Source organism: Amphiprion ocellaris, chromosome 5, assembly GCF_022539595.1.
Source record: "Amphiprion ocellaris isolate individual 3 ecotype Okinawa chromosome 5, ASM2253959v1, whole genome shotgun sequence".
NCBI lineage: Eukaryota > Metazoa > Chordata > Actinopteri > Pomacentridae > Amphiprion > Amphiprion ocellaris.
Window position 1 is genome coordinate 37,515,249 of NC_072770.1, and position 22,194 is coordinate 37,537,442.

General features: G+C 39.1%; 1 protein-coding gene and 1 long non-coding RNA gene across 3 annotated transcripts in view; one reads left to right on the plus strand and one right to left on the minus strand.

Annotated features, from left to right (window-relative positions):
* Positions 1 to 22,194, minus strand: part of LOC111564152 (metabotropic glutamate receptor 7-like) — a 202,611-nt gene that overhangs the window by 60,726 nt on the left and 119,691 nt on the right. For both annotated transcript variants that reach the window (XM_023263568.3, XM_023263570.3), the window contains exons 5-7: positions 18,604 to 18,741; positions 11,476 to 11,676; positions 2,086 to 2,225 (exon numbers count right to left, since the gene is read on the minus strand). In XM_023263568.3, the coding sequence (XP_023119336.1) occupies positions 2,086 to 2,225; positions 11,476 to 11,676; positions 18,604 to 18,741 (479 nt within the window). The remainder of the gene's footprint in view (positions 1 to 2,085; positions 2,226 to 11,475; positions 11,677 to 18,603; positions 18,742 to 22,194) is intronic.
* Positions 10,327 to 10,986, plus strand: LOC129348907 (uncharacterized). Its single transcript, XR_008601655.1, has 2 exons — positions 10,327 to 10,534; positions 10,608 to 10,986. It is a non-coding gene; the product is annotated as an uncharacterized LOC129348907 (long non-coding RNA).

Genomic DNA, 22,194 nt, shown 5'->3' on the forward strand with positions numbered 1-22,194 from the left:
CCCCCCCACAATAAAACCATAAACTGCTCCTGAAGAAACATAATGCAACGCCACAGAGTCTTAAAGTCTCCCAGCATCACAGAGCAATAATGAAACACAGACAGCAAAGATTAGAACTGCAGCTGATCGATGATGACAAAACCAGCTCTGATAACACGTCCATGAAGCACACAGGAAGTGGCCTTTCTCAGGCTGGATGGAAAACAGCTGCCACCGCTGCAAATATCAGTAAACTCAACTCCATTCCTTCACATTGGTGCAGCTTTACTGAGGTCCATCTGGCCGGATCACACGGCCTAATAAATTGGTAAACCTCTCACACCATCAGATAATCTTCTGCGCTATCAGTCCTGACCGAGCCTCCAATTAGCTCCAGCATGGAAGAGCCAAATCTGGTGTAAACTGGCCGGCTAATCCTCCAGCGAGTCCCAGCCTGAGTCAGACGGAAACACATCAGCAGCCGGCTGGCGTGGCGCTGGGACTTATTAATACAGTCAGATGCAAATTCTCCAAAACTTCGCCCTCGCCGAGAAACGAACAAGCGAGCGGATGTTTAGCGGTGTTATTGTGCAAGTCTGCAGTTATCGGAACACGAGATCGGATGTAATTAATGACTGCAGGATGGATCGCTGCCACCGCCACGCTGCCACCTGCATGCATATTCATGTCGATGGTAACTGTGCATCTGCTTTCAACACATCTGATGCTGTTTTACATTCTGCTGTCGCCCTAAAATAGACTGAGCTCCTGCGTCTACAGCTGGATGGACCTGTGAAGGGGCCCCTGGGCGACATATGGGCCCCGACACACAGCGGTTCTTAAACCCGCCTTCACTCTGTCATCAAGGATGTGTTGATTCGCTTCGTTCTCCACAATGAAAATCCTGGAGTAACATTTATTCCCTTTGTTTTCAGCTAAAACTGCTTCTATTTTGGTTCTTGTTGTAGTGAATCGAAGGATTTATCCTCCTGGTGTGAGAGTCAGGTGCAGCACTAAAGCCAAGTGAACAATATCGGATTGGCCCAGATACAAAATTATCATTCAACAACGAAACACTTACCAGATAGAGTTTGAATGGAGTAAGGATGTAGTGAACCAAAGAAAATTCTATGAAGAAAAAAGAGATAGTACCTTCTCTGAAACCAGTCAATTAGATCCAAAGGATCTGGATGTTATCAATAGATCATAAACGTCTGCAAGACGATGACAGCAAAGAGATGCAAAACCACCACAATGAGAGACATAGTGACCACAAGAAGACCCCAAAACAACACAAAGACACATAAAACTACCAAAAAGAAACGCAAAACAACCACAAAGAGACTCAAAGCAACTACAAAGAGACTAAATGACCACAAAGAAACACAAAAAACATCGAAGAGACATGAAATGATCATAAAGTCAACAAAACAACTACTATGACACAAAACCACCACAAAAGAGACACAAAACTACCACAAAAAGAAACAAAACAACTACAAAGGGACACAAAATGACCACAAAGAGACACAAAACAACTGCTATGACACAAAATCACAACAAACAGACACAAAATGATCAAACAAAAACAGAAAATAATCCTAAAGAGGCACAAAATGCAGTTTATCTGTTGATGAAACTGAGTGCATTTTACCCGCAGCCTAATTAGCCTGAATGAATTCTGGTTATTTTATACTGAAATGATAACGACACAAAAAAACAGAGCAGCTGCACATATTCAGATGATTTCTGGAACTAGGACTACATCAACTGGGGAGCCAAGCAAATAAAAAAAAAAAAAGCTATTGAGGAACACAACACAGACAATTTAGTAAGTTAGGAGCCGACTCCAAACTAACTCAGTGACGTAATTGTTGTCCTGCAGTGGGATTTTCTCAACACTTGCCTCAGAAACACTGAGAACAGCATAATAAAGACTCATCGCTATGCAGTCCAAACTAATTCCCAGCACTCAACACACCACAAACATCTCTTCACAACAATAAAGACATCTTGTCAACCCCATGTTTCGTCATCTTCAGAATCGTCATGTTTTCCACACGCTGCACTATTTAAACCACAGATTAAGTGTGTTTAAAAACTCACATTGAGCTGCAGCGTCTCCGTCCACTGTCCAATCACGCGGTATCCTGGTCCGCTGACGTTGTTCCACTGGTACTGAAACAGATCGTAGCGTCCGGGAGCATCGCCGTTACGATTGAACGTCACCGAAGTACCAGCACTTCCTGTGGAGGAGGACAGACATTTGATCAGTCGATACATCAATGAATCCATGGTTGTAATGGTCTGCATGTACATTTGTTCAATGGTAAACGTAAAACTACCATCAGGGGCAGATTTCAACTCTTGTTTGCTAATATAGCTAAAGTTATAGAAAGAGACACTCAATTCATAGAGACAGCTAACTACGCAAATAAAGTCACAGAAAGTCAACTAGCTACACAGCTAAAGTCACAAAAAGACCACAACTACTGCTAAAGTAATAGAAAAATGCCAACTACAAAGCTAAAGCCTCCGCTAAAGTTACATAGAGACAGCTAACTACACAGCTAAAGTCACAAAAGACCACAACCACTGCTAAAGTAATAGAAAAATTCCAACTACACTGCTAAAGCTGCAGCTAAAGTTACACAGAGACCGCGAACTGCACAGCTAAACTCATAGAAAGAGCCAACAACAAGCCAAAATCATACAAAGGCAGCTAACTATATAATTAAATTAATAGGAAGACAGCTAACTACAAAGCTAAAATCATAGAAAGATAGCTAACGCCGCTAACATCATAGAAAGACAGCTAACTACACAGATAAAGTCATAAAAAGGTGGCTGGCACTGCTAATGTCATTAAAAAAGAGCTAAATACAAGCTAAAGTTATAATAATGACAGCTAACAATGCTAAAGTCATAAAAAACAGCTTACTACAAGCTAAAGTCATAGAAAGACAGCTAACTACATGATTAAAGTAATAGAAAGACAGGTAACTGCACAGCTAAAATCATTAAAAGCTTACGTTTTAACCGGTGATCTTTTATAACCAGTAAACTAATATTCATCCCACTGGAATTATTGGTTGTTCTATGACGTTAGCTGTCTGTTTGGCAGCAATGGTACATTTATATATCATAACATGTTACTGTCTGTTAAAACAGACAGTCAAAACAGGTTAACTCATCTCATCCAAACATGTTTTTTTTTTTTTTTGTGGTTTAGCTGAACTGAGCAGCCAGCGGACAGAAGACGGACGTCACAGCCAGCATGGTTCTGATAGTTTCTCTGAGAGGGTTTTGGAGGACGGCTTGTCTCTCCGATATTGTTTATTTGTCTGTTTGTTTGTGCTCTGCAGCACCGTGGAGACCCCCTCAAACACATTGTTTTTATTTTATTCACTTTGACTCACGCCGCTCTGCAGCAGGCCACGACTCTCTTTCAAGTCTCTATTTAATTTACAGCAAAAAGGGGGAAGGAAGGCGGACGGGAAAACAAAAATGTGGTGAAAAGAGCAGAAACAGGAGGACTGGCAGACAGAGGAAAGAGGACAGAGCATTTTTTAGAATGAAACGTAGAATACGCAGATATCCTCGGGTCAGAAATGACTGTTTTTGGCAGGAAGCTCTGCTGATTACTGCAGCGTTTTTATTAACATTTTTTCTCTCAGCACCTCTGGAGTGTTAAACTTGCTCAGTAGCTGCAAACACCATCACAAGATGCTTTTTCTCTTTAATATTCTGCCGTGTGTTTTATTCATCACAGCTCTGTTTGTGTGAGACACAAAGGCAGAGTTATTTTTATTTGTGAGCTTGTGCATGAAGCATTATTCGTATAGATTAAGAAAACAAGCACGCATGTATAAGCATGTCTGTTTGTTGCATGCTTGGTGGGATTAATGTTGGCAACCTGAGATAAGACGAGAATAAAAACTGTCAGAGTTCTTCCTCTGTCTGCGCCTCTTCCAGGAAGCTAAATGTCAAACACGTCTGTTTTCATTGCTGCATTTTGTTTTCATCAATACGCTCACTGTCCCACTTTGGCAAAACATTAAAGATTTACAAAGATATTTGAACATTTCCTCACAGAACTGCACTGTTTCCACTCAGGTTTTCTGTGTGCACAAAGTGAAAATGCGTATATAAGTTACAAAAAGCACAGAATTCCAGAAGGCACACCGTTTTAAACATAATATCTGAGTTTGACTGTTTGGAATTACAATTACAGATATCAGATACAGATATCGTCATACAAACACACCTAACTACATGATCAAAGTAACAGAAAGACAGGTAAAAGGATGGCGAACAATGCTAAAGTCAAAAGAAGACAGCTACCTACGAGCTAAAGTCAAAATAATGATGACTAACAAGCTAAAGTAAAAAAAACGACAGCCAACTACATGATTAAAGTAAACGAAAGATGGGTAACTGCAATCCAAAGTCACAGAAAGACAGCTAACTACACAGCTGAAGTCATAAAAACGATGTCTAACAATGCTAAAGTCATAAAAAGACAGCTAATTACACACCAAAAACATAGACTACACTAACTACTTAATTAAAGTAAACGAAAGATAGCTAACTACACAGCTAAAGTTATAAAAGGGATGTATAGCAATGCTAAAGTCATAAAAAGACAGCTAATTACACACCAAAAACATAGACTACACTAACTACTTAATTAAAGTAAACGAAAGATAGCTAACTACACAGCTAAAGTTATAAAACGGATGTATAGCAATGCTAAAGTCATAGAAAGACAGCTAACCACAAGCTGAAGTCATAAAAATGATGGCTAACAATGCTAAAGTCATGAAAAGACAGCTAACCACAAGCTGAAGTCAGTCATAAAAAGATAGCTAACTACACGGGTAAAGTCATAAAAAGGATGGGCAATAAATGCTCAAGTCAGAAAAAGACAGCTAATTACAAGCTGAAGTCATAAAAATGATGACTAACAATGCTAAAGTCAAGAAAACATAGCTAATTACAAACTAAAGTCATAAAAAGGATGGCTAACAATGCTAAAGTCATAAGAAGACAACTAACTAGTAGCTGAAGTCATAATAAGACAGTTAACTGCACAGTTAAAGCCATGTAAAAGATGGTTAATAATGCTAAAGTCACAAAAAACCCAGCTAGCTACAAGCCCAAATCATAGAAAGACAGCTAACTACACCATTAAGCCATAAAAAGGATGGCTAGCAAATGCTAAAGTAATTTAAAAAACAGTCAAATGCAAGTTAAAGCCATAATAATGATAGCTGACAATGCTAAAGTCATAGAAAGACAGCTAACTACATAATTAAAGTCAAAGAATGATAGCTAACTACACAGCTAAAGTAAATGCAAAAGTCATGGAAAGACAGCTAAACACAAGCTAAAGTCATAAAAATGATGGCTAACAATGCTAAAGTTATAAAAAGACAGCTAACTACAAGTTGAAATCATAAAAAAGACAGCAAAGTACACAGCTAAAGTCATAAAAAGGATGGCTAGCAAATGCTAAAGTCATTAACACACAGCTAAATACAAGCTGAAGTCATAATAATGATGCTAAAAATGCTAAAGTCATAGAAAAACAGCTAACTACATAATTAAAGTCAAAGAAATATAGCTAACTACACAGCTAGTGATAAAAAGCATGACTATCAATGCTAAAGTCATAAGAAGCCAACTAACTACAAACTGAAGTCATAAAAAGTGCTGCTTTAAAAAAAAAAATATCACCTTTATGCAGAGTTTCTATCTGAGCTGAAAGCAAACTCGACAGAATTCCTCCAGTCCTCTGATGTGAAGCACATCTAATATGCAAATCTGATCACTTCTCCTCCACTGGAGATTCAGAGCTATTCTCCTCCCAGATGTGGAGGACTGATCTGAGATCACAGGTCTGGATCTGAACCAGGTCCAGACAAAAATAAAGCAGAAAACAGCAGCTATTATTGGTTCTCCTCTGGTCTCCAGATCATTTGTTCGACCTTTGTAGTAAAAACACAACTTTAGATGATAGTTTTACTTCTTATTATGCACCATAAATATACACATGTGCTAAATATAACAATAAATGTTAGAACTCAGTGCTTCCTTAGTAGTAGAAGCACCTCAAAGAATCTTTAGTTCAATATGGTTCTGAGAAAAATGCTAGAATAAAAGGTTCCATGTTGAATTTCTTCTTCTTCTTCTTGTGTTTTTTGCCTCCAAACATCAGAAACATATTAGACAGAGTTCCCACACAACACAGAGCCACTTCTTTTTACAGAAAGGGACCTTTGGCGGTAATGTTGAGTCAAATCTGCCCAAATATACAAAACCAGGTTTTTAAACTGGCATCGTGTCTCTCTGTGGCCATCCAAAATAACCACAAAGAGACACAAAAAGACCACAAAGAGACACAAAAAGACCACAAAGAGACACAAAACAACCACAGAGACATAAGAGAGACCAGAAAAATGAAAAAAAAAAACAGCCACAAAGAGACACAAAATGACCACAAAAAGCCCACAAAGAGACACAAAACAACCAGAGACATAAAAGAGACCAAAAAAATGAAAAAAACCAACCACAAAGAGACACAAAATGACCACAAAGAGACACAAAACAATCACAAAAATACACAAAATGATCACAAAAAGCCACAAAATGACCACCAAATCACTGCAGAGTAACACAAAGTCTCTACAGATGCAGAAGAATCACATAAAGAAACAAAACAATCACAAAGATGCACAAAATTATCACAAAGAACCAAAAAACATACAAAAAGAGACACAAAATGACCACAAAGAGACACAACCACAAAAAGACACGAAACAACCACAAAGAGACACAACATGACCACAAAAATACACAAAACAACCACAGACACAAAACAACTAAGAGACAAAGTTATCACAAAAAGACACAAAACGACCACAAAAGACACAAACAGACATGAAACAACCACAAAGAGACACAAAATGACCACAAAAATACACAAAACAACCACAGACACAAAACAACTAAGAGACAACGTTATCACAAAAAGACACAAAACAACCACAAAGAGGCACAACATGACCACAAAGACACAAAACAACCAAAAAAATACACAAAACAACCACAAAGAGACACAAAATGACCACAAAGACACAAAACAACCAAAAAAATACACAAAACAACCAGAAAGAGACACAAAATGACCACAGAGACAAAGTTATCCCAAAAAGACACAAAACAACCACGACATAAAACAACCAAAAACCCTGATAGATTCTGTGTATTATAGAAATAAGAATATTTGTCAAATGTTGTCGTATTGAACTAAAATAAAACATTAAATATTGTTGTTCCTTCATCATAAAATGAGCCAAACATTAAATTCCGTTTATGACCATGATGGAACTTTACACCACGGCTGTAACACGGTTCCTCCTGGAACTCCTTTCTGAACTCTTCCTCCTGCAGCTGGTCTCCTGAATTGAGCTGTTAAAGGTTCCTCCAGGAAGCCCTGAAGCAAACAAGGTTCCTCTGACGTTCCCCAGAGCTCCTCCAGGCTCTTCTGGTTCTATCAGACTTTATCCAGAAACATCTCATCTGCTGCTCTTATTTCTAATTCCTCCCAGGAAACATTCTCAAACGGACTCCAGGTTTTGTTCATAAAATCCATTTCCTGTCCTGTTGAGAGACTCTAAGGATGGAAGAGAAAACGACATGGAACTGGTCCAAATATACGGTGATAATGTTAGCAGGACGTGTAGAGAGAGATTCTGAAGGCTCTAGTCGGCCGTTATTAATACTAACGAGTCATTATTATGCTAGTTTGTGGTTTTATAATTGTATTTTTGGTGTCTACGACAATATGTTTACATCTATTAATGTTCATTTTGATCATATCCTGTGTTGCTGCAGCGTTTCCTCTCAAGTAAACGTCTAAAATGTTCAGTTTTAAGTGTTAACAAGCTAAATTTATATTCAGAGAGACGAGGCCCCACAACTGAGCTTCTCTTTGTGGTCACATTGTGTCTTTTTGTGGTTGTTTTGTGCCTCTTTGTGGTCATTTTGTGTCCTTTTGTGGTCATTTTGTGTCTTTTTGTAGTTGTTTCATGTCTATTTATGGTCATTTTGTGTCCTTCTGTGGTCATTTTGCATATCTTTGTGGTTGTTTTGTTTCTTTTTGTGACTGTTCTGTATCTGTTCTGTTCTGCATCAGTGATCCGAGACCCTTATGAATCAAGAACGTGGTTTGACAGAGAGCTGAAGGAAGTAGTTTATGTTAAACATCTCTAAACAGAGCTAATCTACAACTATCAGGTACTTATAATGCAGTCCTGACATCCCTCACCAGGCGGTTTCAGCTTGAGTAACACCTCAAATGTGTCAGTTCTGGGAAATCTCGAAGGTCACAGGACCTCTGCTGGTCACGAAGTCTCTACAGATGCAGAACCGTCACATAAAGAAACAAAACAGCCACAAAGATACACAAAATGACAACAAAGAGACACAAAACAGCCGATACATTTTGTATATTATAGACATATTATTTTTCAAATGTTGTCGTTTTGGACTAAATTAAAGCGTTAAATACGGTGCTATTCCTCCATCATAAAATGAACCAAACTGATGCTGAAAGTTTACGAGGTGTCGTATAAGGAACCAAACAGACGTCCAGCTGGGGTCTACCTCCTGCTTCAGATCAACGCCTGGGTTAAAAGCTACAGATTGACCTTTAGATCTGAAACCCATTCTCTCGTTGTCCAGTCGATATTTAACTCACGCTGCTTCCAGAAGGATAAAACTTTGGAATGAAACCTTTTCCTGCAGATTTTATCTCTGAAAATTGATCGTCTTCCTGTGAAAGATTCAACATGTGGAGGATTTGAAGCTGGGCTGACAGCACAGCGGCTGATTCTTCTTCTTTTATTATTTCTTTGTCCGACTGCCACTTCCATTTGAAATCAGCACATTGCAGCTTTGCTAATTACCTGATAAAAGAGTCTCTGCGGGGCTGATCTGTGAGGCCCCGTCTCATGCATTAAAACTATAAAACCGTGCAGATTAATATTAGGAATTCCACAGGTTACGCTGCAAATAGCTCATTATGAAAATTGAATACTGTAATATTTATATAAGCAGTTAAAGGAAGGGAAGTGTTTCACAGTTAAGTTCTGAGTGAAATCCAACAGGTCAAAACCTAACAAGTCACTGGCATCTTTACATGTCTGTTGGTGGTTGTTTTGTGTGTCTTTGTGGAGACTTTTGTGTCTTTGTTGTCATTTTGTGTCTCTTCGTTGTCGTTTTAATGTCTTTTTGGCCATTTTTTGTGTCTCAACGGCTGTTTTGTGTCTCTTTGTGATGATTTTGTGATTGTTTTGTATATCTGTGGAGTTTTTTGCATGTTTTTGTAGTTGTTTTGTGTCTCTTTTGTGGTCTGTGTGTTTGTCTTTTTGATTGTTCTTTTGTTTCTATGGCTGTTTTGTGTCTCTTTGCTGTCTCTTTGTGGTTGTTTTATGTCTCCTGGTGGTCGTTGTGGGTCTCTTTGTGAAGATTTTGTGTCTCTTTGTGGTCGTTTTGTGTGTATGCGGTGACTGTCTGTCTTTTATTGTTGTTTTTGTTGTTTGTTTGTTTGTTTTCTGTCTCTTTGTGGTTGTTTAACATCCCTGTTTTGTTTGCTTCCTACATTCATAAGTTGTTGTTGTTGTGATCAAACAGTTGTTTACTTCCACATCCAGATGTTTGTGTTCACTGTGATGAACCTCTTTTAGCTCTGCTTTTGGTCTCCACCAGCTGCTGGAGGAAACATCTGGATCTTTAGCTTACAGAAGTTGAAAAGCAACGAGCTGAACATGAAATCTTCTGATAAAAACCTCCTTCCATCCAGCTCAGCCTTCAGCCTGGTCGGCTGCCAGAGCAAAGACAATAACACGCCGCTACAATAACACCACATTACATTTGCATTTTGGCCGCAGAAGAACTTATAAAGTGTCTCCGTATCCCATTATTGGACGTCTGGAAAGCCAAGCAGGTTATGAAACTCCTCAGGCTCTTTATTCTGCAAAACGCTGAACGGGAAGAAAGTTTGAGAGGATCCAGAAGTTCTACCTCCTGGAGGAGTCGATAGACGGGGCAGTAAAGTCTCATTATTACCCCGTTAAAGAGCAGATATTAACAGCTGATTTTGTTCGTCAGTTTGTTCTGTTTCCTCCTTTGATTCAAACTTTAGGGTTTTACCAACAAGTTGTTTCCTTCATTCATCTCCACAATAAAACGTGTTTAAATTTAAAACTGTTGCCTAAACTGGAAAACAACAGCATCTATTTCTAATTTTGTGTCAGAGCTCCCTCCTCTGTCCCAGCTTCAGCCCCACCTGACCTTCCTCATCCTCCTCTCTCCACCTTCCTGCTGCAGCCTGGCAGAGCTGCTCTGTCCAGCTGCCATTCATCACTAATCACTCATCAGTGGAACTCTGGGCAGCTGTGGTGCAGCACACCTGTGATCCATCCACGCCATAAAAGCCGGCCTCACACTCCACACCCTGCCAGATAGTAAACTCTGCTCCAGCAGTCAGGTCTGTCTAGCTTCCTGCATGTTTCTGTTCTTGTAGAAATACGCTCCTTCTAACTCTGTTCTTTTGCCTGCAGTTCTGCTGTCCCAGCTGCCCGGTTCTGCCAATCCTGCTTCCTGAAACCAGCCTTCGGATCTCCCCGACCAGGCCCTCGGGACTCTCCCCCCTCCTGCCCCTGGATTTCCCTGCCTGCCGAGCTCCCCAGCTCCTTGGAACATCCTGCCTACCTACCTACCTACCTACCCCTCTGGAACGGGACACACCTGTCCGCTCTCCGCTGCTGACCAGCACCCGAACAGAGGTCGCCTGTCAGGCCGCCGGTTCCCGGTACCGTCACCCCCACCTTCCTCTGTTCATACATTGCCTCAGTTACCCTGGACTCTAGTTTCTCCCCACCTAGGCCTCATTAGTATTCTACCTTTGTTATCAATAAATCCACCTTTGTTCCTGCCTCAGTCCCTCGTCTGTGTGCTCTCTGCTCGGGTTCACCCCCACGCCGTGACATTTTGTGGTCATTTTGTGTCTCTTTGTGGTCGTTCTGTGTCTCTGTAGTTGTTTTGTGTCTCTTTGTGGTTGTTTTGTGTCTCTTTGTAGCAGGTTTGTGTCTCTTTGTCATCTTTTATGGCTCTTTTGAGCCCCATTGTGGACGTTTTTCAGTCTCTTGTAAATCTGACATCATATTTCAGCCTCAGATTTTCAGACGACTGAACTCTCGGCTTCATTCGGTTGTTTTGATAGAATCGTTTTAAAACAGAACAGGTTCATAAAACAGCTTCATAGGAGGAGGACGGCGGTTACGGCTGCAGATAAAAGCCTCTTTAGGAGTGGACGTCGAGGCGTTTTGTCAGCAGCAGTGTTTTTATCAGCAGTCTGACACTAGTTCTGTGCGGCTCGTAAAGGTTTTCTGGCCTTGAAGCTCAGATCTGTGCTGGTTTACGGCTCACCGTTGAAGCTGACGCTGCGGATGTACTTGAGCAGCTTCTTGCCCCCGGCCAGGTCCATCTCGGGGCAGATGCCGGAGTTTTCTGGACACAGGTCTCGCTGCATGTTGTGGAGGGCGTGGGCCATGGCGTAGACGGCGTCGATCACGAACTGGACCTTCCCCTCCTGCTCGTACTTGGAGTCGATGCCGATTCGTTCCTGACCTGAAAACGCAACAGAGACATTCAGACGCCACTCCAGAAATTACCGTTTCGTTGTTAGAAACAAGAAAAATGAAGGCAGCAGTTGGATTATTAACTCGTTCTGCAGTTTTGTTTTAACTCTGGACGGTCTGAAGCTTCTGGTTTTATCAGTTTGTCTTCAGAAATGTTGACAATAAATAAATAAAGCAGTAAATGGTCGGATTTCAGCTGCTAGATAGCACAAAGAAAATAAAATACTGCAAAATAACACAAATATAAGTAACATAAGATAATTAAAATACACATTTTTAATAAATAAAATAATATTTTATTTTTTTGGCTTTTTAATATTTAATGAAGGATATTTACATTTAAATCAGCAAAACAGAATTATTTTACAGACTTTTTGTATTTTTTTGCTGGATTTTTCCAATTTTTTTGTTAGAGATAATTCCTCAATTTTTACAGTATTTTCTATTATGTTATTTTCCATTTTTTGTGGATATTTTGCATCTGTTTACAATTTTTTTGTTGTTATTTTTACATCTTTGTTCCATTTTGGCATGTTTTTGTGGTTGTTTTGCGTCTTCTTGTTATTATTTTATATCTTCTGTGGCCATTTTGCATCTTTTTGTGGCTATTTTGCACATTTGTGTGATTATTTTGCATCTTTTTGTGGTTATTTTGCATGTTTTTGTGATTATGTTTTTGATTAATTTCCATTTTTTTCATTCTGATTCTTCTGGATGCTGCAGGACGCTGAGATCCAGGCTTCACTACTTTTAATACAGACTGAATTCTGGTGTAAATCGGTATTTTTTATGTCTAATTATCTGACATTAAAGGTGTTTGATGCATCGATTCATCTGCAGTAGTTTTAAGTTTAGCCGAAGAACAGCAGCTCTGTTGATTGTTTCCTGAGTTACTGATGACAATGAAGGAGATGCATGCAGATAAATTCAGACAATCAGGAGGCAGCAGCGTTCCTGAGAAGAACAATTACTGAGCTTCAGAGGCTAAAAACACCGAACGGCTCCAGAAGCTGTTTGACTTTAAAGAGACTCTTCTTCTTCTTCTTACGGTTATTTTAGTTTCTCGTCACGTCTGACGGAAGCAGTACGAGAAAAGTTTCCTCCGTCTGAACCCGAGAACCCAAACTCTGTCGGCATTTTTTATAAAAAGACAATTCGTCAGCAAGAAACTGTAAAAACAGAGAGAAACGGCAGTTTTTCCAACTTTCAGATGGTCCCTGAACTCATCATGTGAGACGTTTATTTCCAACAGGAAAATTAAACAAATATCAGGTTAAGATTGTGAAATTTCAACAAAGTCCCTTCATTCTTGATCTCTAATATTAAAGTTTCTCTGTTGGTCTAGACCACAGTGGTAATTTTTGCTTTATTTGTGCCAGTTTTGTGTGTTTTGTTGACATTTTTACATATTTTTGTCGATATTTTGTATCTTTTTGTGGTTGTTATATATATTTTTGTTGATATTTTGCATATTGTTGTGGTTATTTTGCACCTTTTGTATCCTTTTACGTCTTTTTGTTATTATTTTATATCTTCTGTGGCCCTTTTGCATCTTTTTATGCTTGTTTTACATCTTTTTGTTGTTATTTTGCATCTTTTTACATTGTTTTGCATCTTTTTATGCTTGTTTTACATCTTTTTGTTGTTATTTTGCATCTTTTTACATTGTTTTGCATCTTTTTATGCTTGTTTTACATCTTTTTGTTGTTATTTTGCATCTTTATGTGGTTGTTTTGCATCTTTTTGTTGACATCTTACATCTTTTTGTGCTTGTTTAATACCTTTTTGCAGTCCTTTTAAAATTTTTTGTTGTTATTTTACATCAGTGGCCCTTTTTTGCATCTTTTTCAGTCTTTTTTTGTTATTTTGCATTTTTTGTGGTCTTTTAGCATCTCCTTGCAGTTTTTATGGTCAACCTTTTTGTTGATGTTTTATATTTTATTGTGATCCTTTTATATGTTTTTGTTGATATGTTTCATCTTTTTGTGGTCTTCTTGCATCATTTCCTTGTTGTTTTGTATCTTTTGCGGTTAATTTACGTCTTACTGTTGATATTTTGCATCTTCTGCTGGTCCCTTTTAATCTTTTTGCCATCCTTTTGCATCTTTTTCTGGTTGTTTTATATATTTTTGTCATCCTTTTGCATTTCAGCTTGTCATATATGTGTCTGTGTTGAGTTCACTGTCAGTAACTCTGGGCTCATCTCAGCAGATGATCATTTCCATCAGGGTAAAGAAACAGACAGCAGTCGCATTCGAGGTGTTGGTGGATGTTGTTTTGCCTCCACAAACACCCAGTTCAGTCATTAATGCAGAGAAACTGGTGTAAGTCACAGCTTTAGGAGGACGTTTGATCTGCAGTCATTTATAAAAGCAGAAAATACTAAAACGTTCATTTGAAGGAGTTTTGTGGCTTTAGGACGAAACCGTCTGAACCAGATGTGACATTAATTTAAAGTCTTCCCTGCAGTTTCTGCTAAATGGGTTAATAACACAAATAATTGCCCTAGTTGTGGCAGCGACGTTTTATCTGGGGGTAAAAAGCGTTTGCCTCGGAGGAGCAGCAGCATCCAGCAGGTCGACTGACTGCTGAGAACATTTCAAACTGCAGACGGACTCGTTAGTTTAAATCCAGTAGAGTCACATCTGAAGGCAGCAGCAGTTTTTTAGTCCAGTTTAATGAGTGTTTACTGCAGCTCTGCCCACCACAACTCTGTTTCTCTTCCTAAACACTTAAAACAAAACAGGAAACGATTCACGGTTTCATTAGGGAGTCGTCTGAATATTTACAAATTCTGCGATCGCTTGGATGGTGCTGAGCGTTTCCGAGAAAAAGTTAGAAATAAGCAACAGAAACAGAAGGAGAAAGTCAAATTTATGAGATAAAAACTCTACAGTTTAAGGATGAAGTTGCAAAATTGTAATAAAAAGGAAAAGTAATAGGTAGAAAATTAAAAAATAACTGATAAAGAATCAAAATTCTGACTCTGTACATCAAAGTTAGAGATAAAAATGTATAATTAAGGGATAAAAGGTGACATGTTGACTCATTCATTAAGCTTTAAAGACAAAAACTTCAAATTTTGAGGTAAAAATTAGAATCTGAAAAGATAAAATCAATTCTAGTATAAGAAGTATATATATATATATATATATATATATAATCAATACTAGTATAAGAAGTATATATATATGTATATATATATATATATATATATATATATATATATATGAGAAAAGACGCAAAAGATGCAAAATCACTACAAAGAGATACAAAACAACTATAAAGAGACACAGAATGACCACAAAGACACACAAAATCACCACAGACACACAAACAGGCCTCAAAAGACACAAAAATGGCTACAAAGAGATGAAAAAACAACTCTAAAACACGTAAAACAACTGAAAAGATGCAAAAAAGTATAAAGATATAAAACGACAACAAAGAGACACGATGCAATTTCAAATATATGCAAAATACCTACAAAGACACACAAAACGACCACAGACAGACACAAAACAACCACAAAGAGATACAAAACGACAAAGAAACACAAAATTACCACAAAGATGTAAAACAACTGCAAAGAGACGCAGTATGGTTGTTCCTGCCGTCACTCAAAGCTAAACTCTATGTGACTCTTTCACTTTTAAAGCTGGATCTGAGTTTCTTCAGCTTTTTCAGACGTTTATTCACATCCTGAACACGGTGAACATTCTGCTGTTCTGACTTCCAACCCAAACCTTCCTTTAACCGTCTGACTGAGTAGCTGTTTGAACAGGCGAGTCCACGGCCTGAAACCGCCTTGGATACGAAGCCGTCAGACTGCAGCTGAGTTATTCGTTGTCATGTTTGTAGCCGCTGATTTCAGGATTCATTATGGCTCGCTCACAGGTCTGTGGAGGGCAGAGGTTTGTTAGCGAGGCGCCGCCGCTCAGCTCCATGTTTTATTCACGACTCTCAGGAAGCAGCGGGAAGTAAAGAATCACTCGCTGCTCGACGTCCAAGACGAACCCTCGCTGCTCAGGGTTCAGCAGAAACACTCAGGAAGATAATTATCTGACAAACAGCGACGGCAACGCGTCTCCGTTCAGAATCAAGCTGATTTCTCACTTGTTGATTCAGAGATGCTGTTTCTGAATCACTGAACAGGTCTGAGGGTCCAGACCTTCCTCTACCGTCAACTAAATACTGGAGTTCACTGTAGAAAAAACAGAAAAAGGCCACAAAACAACCACAAAAGGGGTAAAGAGACAGCAAATACTAAGAAAGAGACACAAAACAACCAAAGAGAGACACAAAACAATTAAAAAGAGACACAAAATAACCAGAGAAAAACATAAAACGATTATAAAAAATATGTAAAATGATCAGAAAGAGACACACAAAAAAACACAAAGACATGTAAAATGGCTACAGAGACAGCAAATACCAAGAAATGGATGCAAAACAACCACAAAGAGACTCAAAACAATTAACTGGAGACAAAAAACAACCACAAAAAGACACAAAACGGCTACACAGAGACACAAAAGTCACAAAAAGGTGAAAAACTACTAGAAAGAACTACAAAACAATCACAGACACAAAACGATTAAATAGAGACAAAAAACAACCACAAAGAGGCACAAAGAAACAACTGCAAAATACCCAAAATGTCAACAGAGACAGCAGACAACAAGAAAGAGACGCAAAATAATTAAAAAGTGACACAAAACAACCACAGAAAGACACAAAAAGGTTACACAGAGACACAAAACAGTGACAAAAGAAAGCGAAAAATTTCTATAAAGAGATGCAACACAACCACAGAGAGGCACAGCATGATTAAAAAGGGACACAAAACAACCACAAAGAGACAAAAAATGACAACAAAAACAGACAAAACAACCACAAAAAAGAAAAGAGACACAAAACGACCACAAAATGAGATGAAAACACTGAAAAAATGAACAGAAACGTCCTTCCTGGTGGCCTGCTGCCCAGTTTGGTAAATAAACTGCACCTATAGAGGTTTTATGTCTTCACAGAGCTGCACACTGACTTTTCACGCCGATTTAATCAATCTAACAACCCTGAGACCACAACAGGAAGTTAGAGTATGATGGAGGAGAAACCCTGAGGAAGAGTTCTGCATCAGCCAGCTGTAAACCCTCCTGTGTTCCCAGATACTGTAAATAAAGACTTTTCCTGTGTGGTCGTCCTCATGTCTCGCTGGGTTCGGTTTCTGGTCTCCACTCTGCTGCTCTGAACAGAAGGACTGCTCATTATGGAGCTGAAAATTTAGTTCCGCGAGTCCAAGACGATCCCAGCGACTCGAATTAAAGCCGAGACGGAGGGAGGACAGTCGGCATTGGAGTGAACTTCTGCAAAGTTCATATCTTCAGAGAATAGCGGAGAAAAAGCAGCGGGACGAGATAATGTTGAGCAGGATCGATGGTCCTAACAGAACGGGTTCATTAGTGTTTAAGGCCTGTTCACGCCGTCATACCGGGACACTAATGACCAAGTGCTATCGACCGCCGTCCACAGAGGCTCCCGGGCTTCTGTTTAACATTGCAAATGTAGCGCTGCAGAAAGAAAAGCGCTGGTGGACAGAAAAAAAGTCAATACGCAATGATAGTGTTCATTAGAGCAGGATGTCTCCTCGTCTCACAGCAAGTACTGGAGTATCTACTGGACAAAGTACTCGAGTACCTCATGCTTTATCATCGGGTGAACCACTGAGATTACATACACTTTACTGTTACATATGTCATTTATTGCAGCTGTTCGCAGTGACAGACTTCTGTCAATCAACTGAAAGTTAAATTTAGATTGACATAGAAGTAAGAAAGACGTGTTTCTGCTATAATCTGGATGAGATTATTCTGCATCATGTCATGAGGATCAGAATATTCTTTTTACTGTTAGAAACCTTGGCCTGTGATCTTTGTGGATGAAGAGACAATAACAAAGACCACAAAAAAAATCACAAAACCTGAAAAACTACCAAAAAATGCAGAACAACTACAGAAAGACACAAAAAAACACAGAAAGAAATACTAACCGACTACAGAGAGGTGCAAAACAAATGCATAGAATCACAAAATTACCAAAAAAAGATGCAAATAACTACAAAAAGAAAAAAACTACCAAAAATGACACAAAATAACTTCAAAAAAAGATGCAAAACAACTATAAATTTGTGAAAAGCGACTATCAAAAGATAACAACATGGAAAATAACCAAGCAGAGATGGAAAACAACTTAAAAAGACGCAACATGACCACCAAGAGATGCAAAACAACCACAACAAGATGCAAACAACTACAAAAAAGATGCAAACCATCCACAAAGAGACACTAAACAATTACAGGAACACATATTGACAAAAAGCCAAAATTAACCACAAAGAGATGCAAAACAACCACAGAGAGACACAAAAAAAACACAAATAAATACTAAACTATTAAGGAGAGATGCAAAACAAATGCATAGAATCACAAAACTACCAAAAAGAGATGCAAAATGACCATAAACGGACACTAAACAATTACAGAGGCGCGTAATGACTACAAAAAGCCAAAAATAACTACCGAGAGACACAAAACAACTACAAATAGGTGTAAAGTGACTATAAAAAGATATAAAATCACCACAGCAAGGTGAAAAACAACCAACCAGAGATGGAAAAGGACTTTAAAAAGACACAAAACGACAACAAAGTGTTGCAAACCAGCCATATAAAGACCCAAAACAACCACACAGGGGCACAGAACAGCTACCGACGGATGCAAAACAGCTACAAAGAAACACAAAACAAGCAAACAAACACAAAACTATGGAGAAATGACTCTTGTGTTTGAGTCCATGTGGATCATCGTCATTGGGAACCAGACTTTACTGGACCGTCACACCTGGCTGGACTCACCTGTGCACTTCCTGCTGCTGTCGTCCTTCTTGGAGGAGCTCATCAGTTTGCAGTTGAAGTTCTCCTCCCAGTACTCGGCGAACCACACGTTCCTGCGGTTGTTCTCCAGAGTCCGTGACGTGAAGTACGCATCGAAGCCTGAGAGACGAGCAGCGAGAAAACAGAAACAGAAGAGGGGGTTCATTCATTAGGCGCTAACTGCCACAATCACAGCAGCACTCGGGCGTGAACAGCCGTCTCCTAATGTACAGGAGTGTTTATCCGCTCATCTGTGGCGCATTTTAATCAGTGCTTTTATGCACAGCGTCGTCTGGGGGAAGTTCTTCAGGAAAGGACTTCATTTTTAGAGAATAAACAGCAGAGATAAACGGCGGTGTCGACCTTTCCTGGCAGCAGACGCGGTTTAAAAAAGATACCCTGGGAGCCGGTGCCAGTTTAAAACGTTGTGTAACGCTGCCCAAACATATGCCAAGACAGCAACAACAGAAAAAAGCTCACATATGGTAATAAAAACCCTGGCAAGAGCAGCAAACTCCGCAGGGATGAATAGAAACGGAGCGGCGGATCACCAGGAATAGCTCGAAACATGTAACCTTTGCACAAACCACAAAGGGCTGCGAGATGAGGAAGGAGGCGCGTAGGTTTCTAATCGCATAAGTAAATTAAGAGATTAGCGCCAACTATGAACAGAAACACACTTCCAAACAAGAAAGAGGTCAAAGAAACGGGATTTTATTCATCCATTGGCAAATAACACAAATTATAAAATCATTTGTGGGTTCAGAACAACCCACCAGCAGTAAACAAAAAATAAAGGCTTTATGCAATGAAACTGGCAGCCAGAGGAGCAACTACATTCACACTGCTTCATTTATATTTATATATATCTGCTATTTCTCTGGTTTCCATGATTCTGCTGCTGCAGGAAAAACAGTGGAAACTGTTGATGCTCCAGACGTACAAGTGATGAATCTGCAGCTTTGATAAAGATCCAGGAGATGAAGTTTCAAAGAGCAAAGACACTCGGCTTTACAAACGCTCAGCAAACTGTAAATAACTGTAAATCATATTACACAGCCTGCAGTGACAGTCAACGCCCGCAAAGTGACACAATTCATAAAAACGAGACACAAAATCACAAAAACGAGACATAAAATTTTAAAAACGAGACACAAAATCATCAAAGCAAGACAAAATCACAAAAACAAGACACAAAATTATAAAAACAAGACACAAAATCATCAAAACAAGGCATAAAATCACAACAACGAGACACAAAATTACAAAAACTAGACACAAAATTATAAAAACGAGACACAACATGATAAGAACGAGGCGCAAAATTCCAAAAACAAGACATAAAATTATAAAAATGAGACGCAAAATCCCACAAACAAGACCCAAAATCATAAAAACGAGACACAAAACCACAAAAAAGTGTGTTTTATTACACAGAAGACATTTCTGAGTTGGAGGACTTTATATCGCAGAGAAAAATGAGCCTGTGGTGAAACTCATTGACTGGAAGGTGTCGGAGTTCAGCGTGTTAATGTGAACACGCTGAACTGAAACAGGCTGTAATGATCCTTTAAGGGCTCCAACCCTCCGGTACTGAGCTGCTGTTGATGAAGGCGGCCGTTATCACGCCAGAAAAGAAAATATTTCACGTTTTTACCGCGGAACGACGGCTTACATGAGACGGCTGGGAGACTGCGAGGCCTGAAAAATGGATGATATTTCAACAAAACATGGAGTCAGAATGCATTTCCTCCCGCGTTGACGGCTCTGTCTCCTCCATTCTATCACTCACAATCGTCAGGAGAGGAAATGGAGTTATGGCGAGACGAGTCCTTTATCTTAAGGAGTGCACTTAGTCATCTCCCCATGATAGGCAGTCGACTCCTCTCCACCCGTCACCGATACTGCTCAGACGTCCTTGACACCACGAGACGGTGTCACCGATGCATGAATTTTAATCATTTCTGACGACCTAAAATTAGGATCTTGACCTCCACGAGTTCCACAGCGGAGTCAGCAGAGTGGGAGGGTCGACGAGCTCCACGGCGACGGTGGGTCAAAGCCGGACATAAAACAACGCGAAGAGAAGAAGAGTTGAAAAGACTCCATTACGGTGATTCATAATTCAGCCGGAGACGAGGACTAGAGCCGAAGACAACGCCGGAAACCGTAAATCATCCTGAACCCAAGTTACCTTTCGTCACGCTCCGAACAGGCAGCTGATTTTAACAATTATTTATTTAGTTATCGTAGCCCTGCAGCAGCTGAATGTTAAAGTCATTTATCTCCAAGGGTTAGCCAACAGGTTAAACGGTTTACCTGCTACATTAAGTCCATGACTGTGGCTTTGTTTATTTATCACCATTAGCTTTTAACCATTTTTAACAACCTACAGCTAACTAGACTGGTATTTAATCAATATTTGATCAATTGCTGTTCATAATGTAACCGATTGAAAATGTGTATTGACCATTAAGTTCATTACTGTGACTTTGTTTCCCATTAGCTTTTAGCTAGTTGTACAACCTACAGCTAACTAGACAGGTACATAGCTAATTAGACAGATAGGTAGGTACTAGAAATGTTAATCATTAATCAACATTTGATCAATTGCTGTTAATAATGTAACTGATAGATAATATATTGACCATTAAAGCCATTACTGTGACTTTGTTTACTGTTTATCTGTCACCATTAGTTTTTAACTACTTTTTGTACAATCTACAGCTAACTAGACAGGTACGTAGCTAATTAGACAACTAGGTAGATACTACTGAAGTTAATAATCAATCAATATTTGATCAACTGCCATTAATAATGTAACTGATAGACAATATGTTGACTATTAAAGCTATGACTGTGTCTTTGTTTACCATCAGCCTTCAGCTTTTTGTACAACCTACAGCTAACTAGACTGGTTGAAATGTTAATAATCAATCAATATTTGATCAATTGCTGTTAATAATGTAACCAATTGAAAATATATTGACCAATAAAACTGCTAGCTTTCACTTTTAACTATTTATACAGCCTACAGCTAACTAGTGAAGTAGGAAGGTGCGTAGGTTGGTAGTAGCTTCTTTGGCAGACAGGAAGGCACTAGGAATATAAACGATTAACTATTAATTGTTGTTAATAGTGTAATCAACTCAAAATACTGTAACCAATAAAAAGAAGAAGGTCATGGATGTCACAAAATGTGTTGTAGATTAGCTGTAGTACCAGGTAGCTAAACGTGGATTGCTAGACAGGGCGGTTGATAGCCAGCTGTAGACAGGTAAGTAGACAGACAGGTAGGTAGGTAGGTGGGTCGGTTGATTCTTCTTTTCCACCCCGTTTTTATTCACTAAAGTATTTGGTTTACTTCTCAATATATTTAACTATTTAGTCATTACACTGAGCTAACTCCACCCATCCATCTTCTTTATATCTAGAGTTGGGTCTTGATGGCAGCAGGTTAATCAGGTTATTTCAGATGTCTCTTCCTAAAAACGTTGTCCACTTGATGCTCGGGGATCTTGAGGTGATCAAAAGACAAATGAGCTACGTAATCCATTCAAAAGAGTTCTGGGT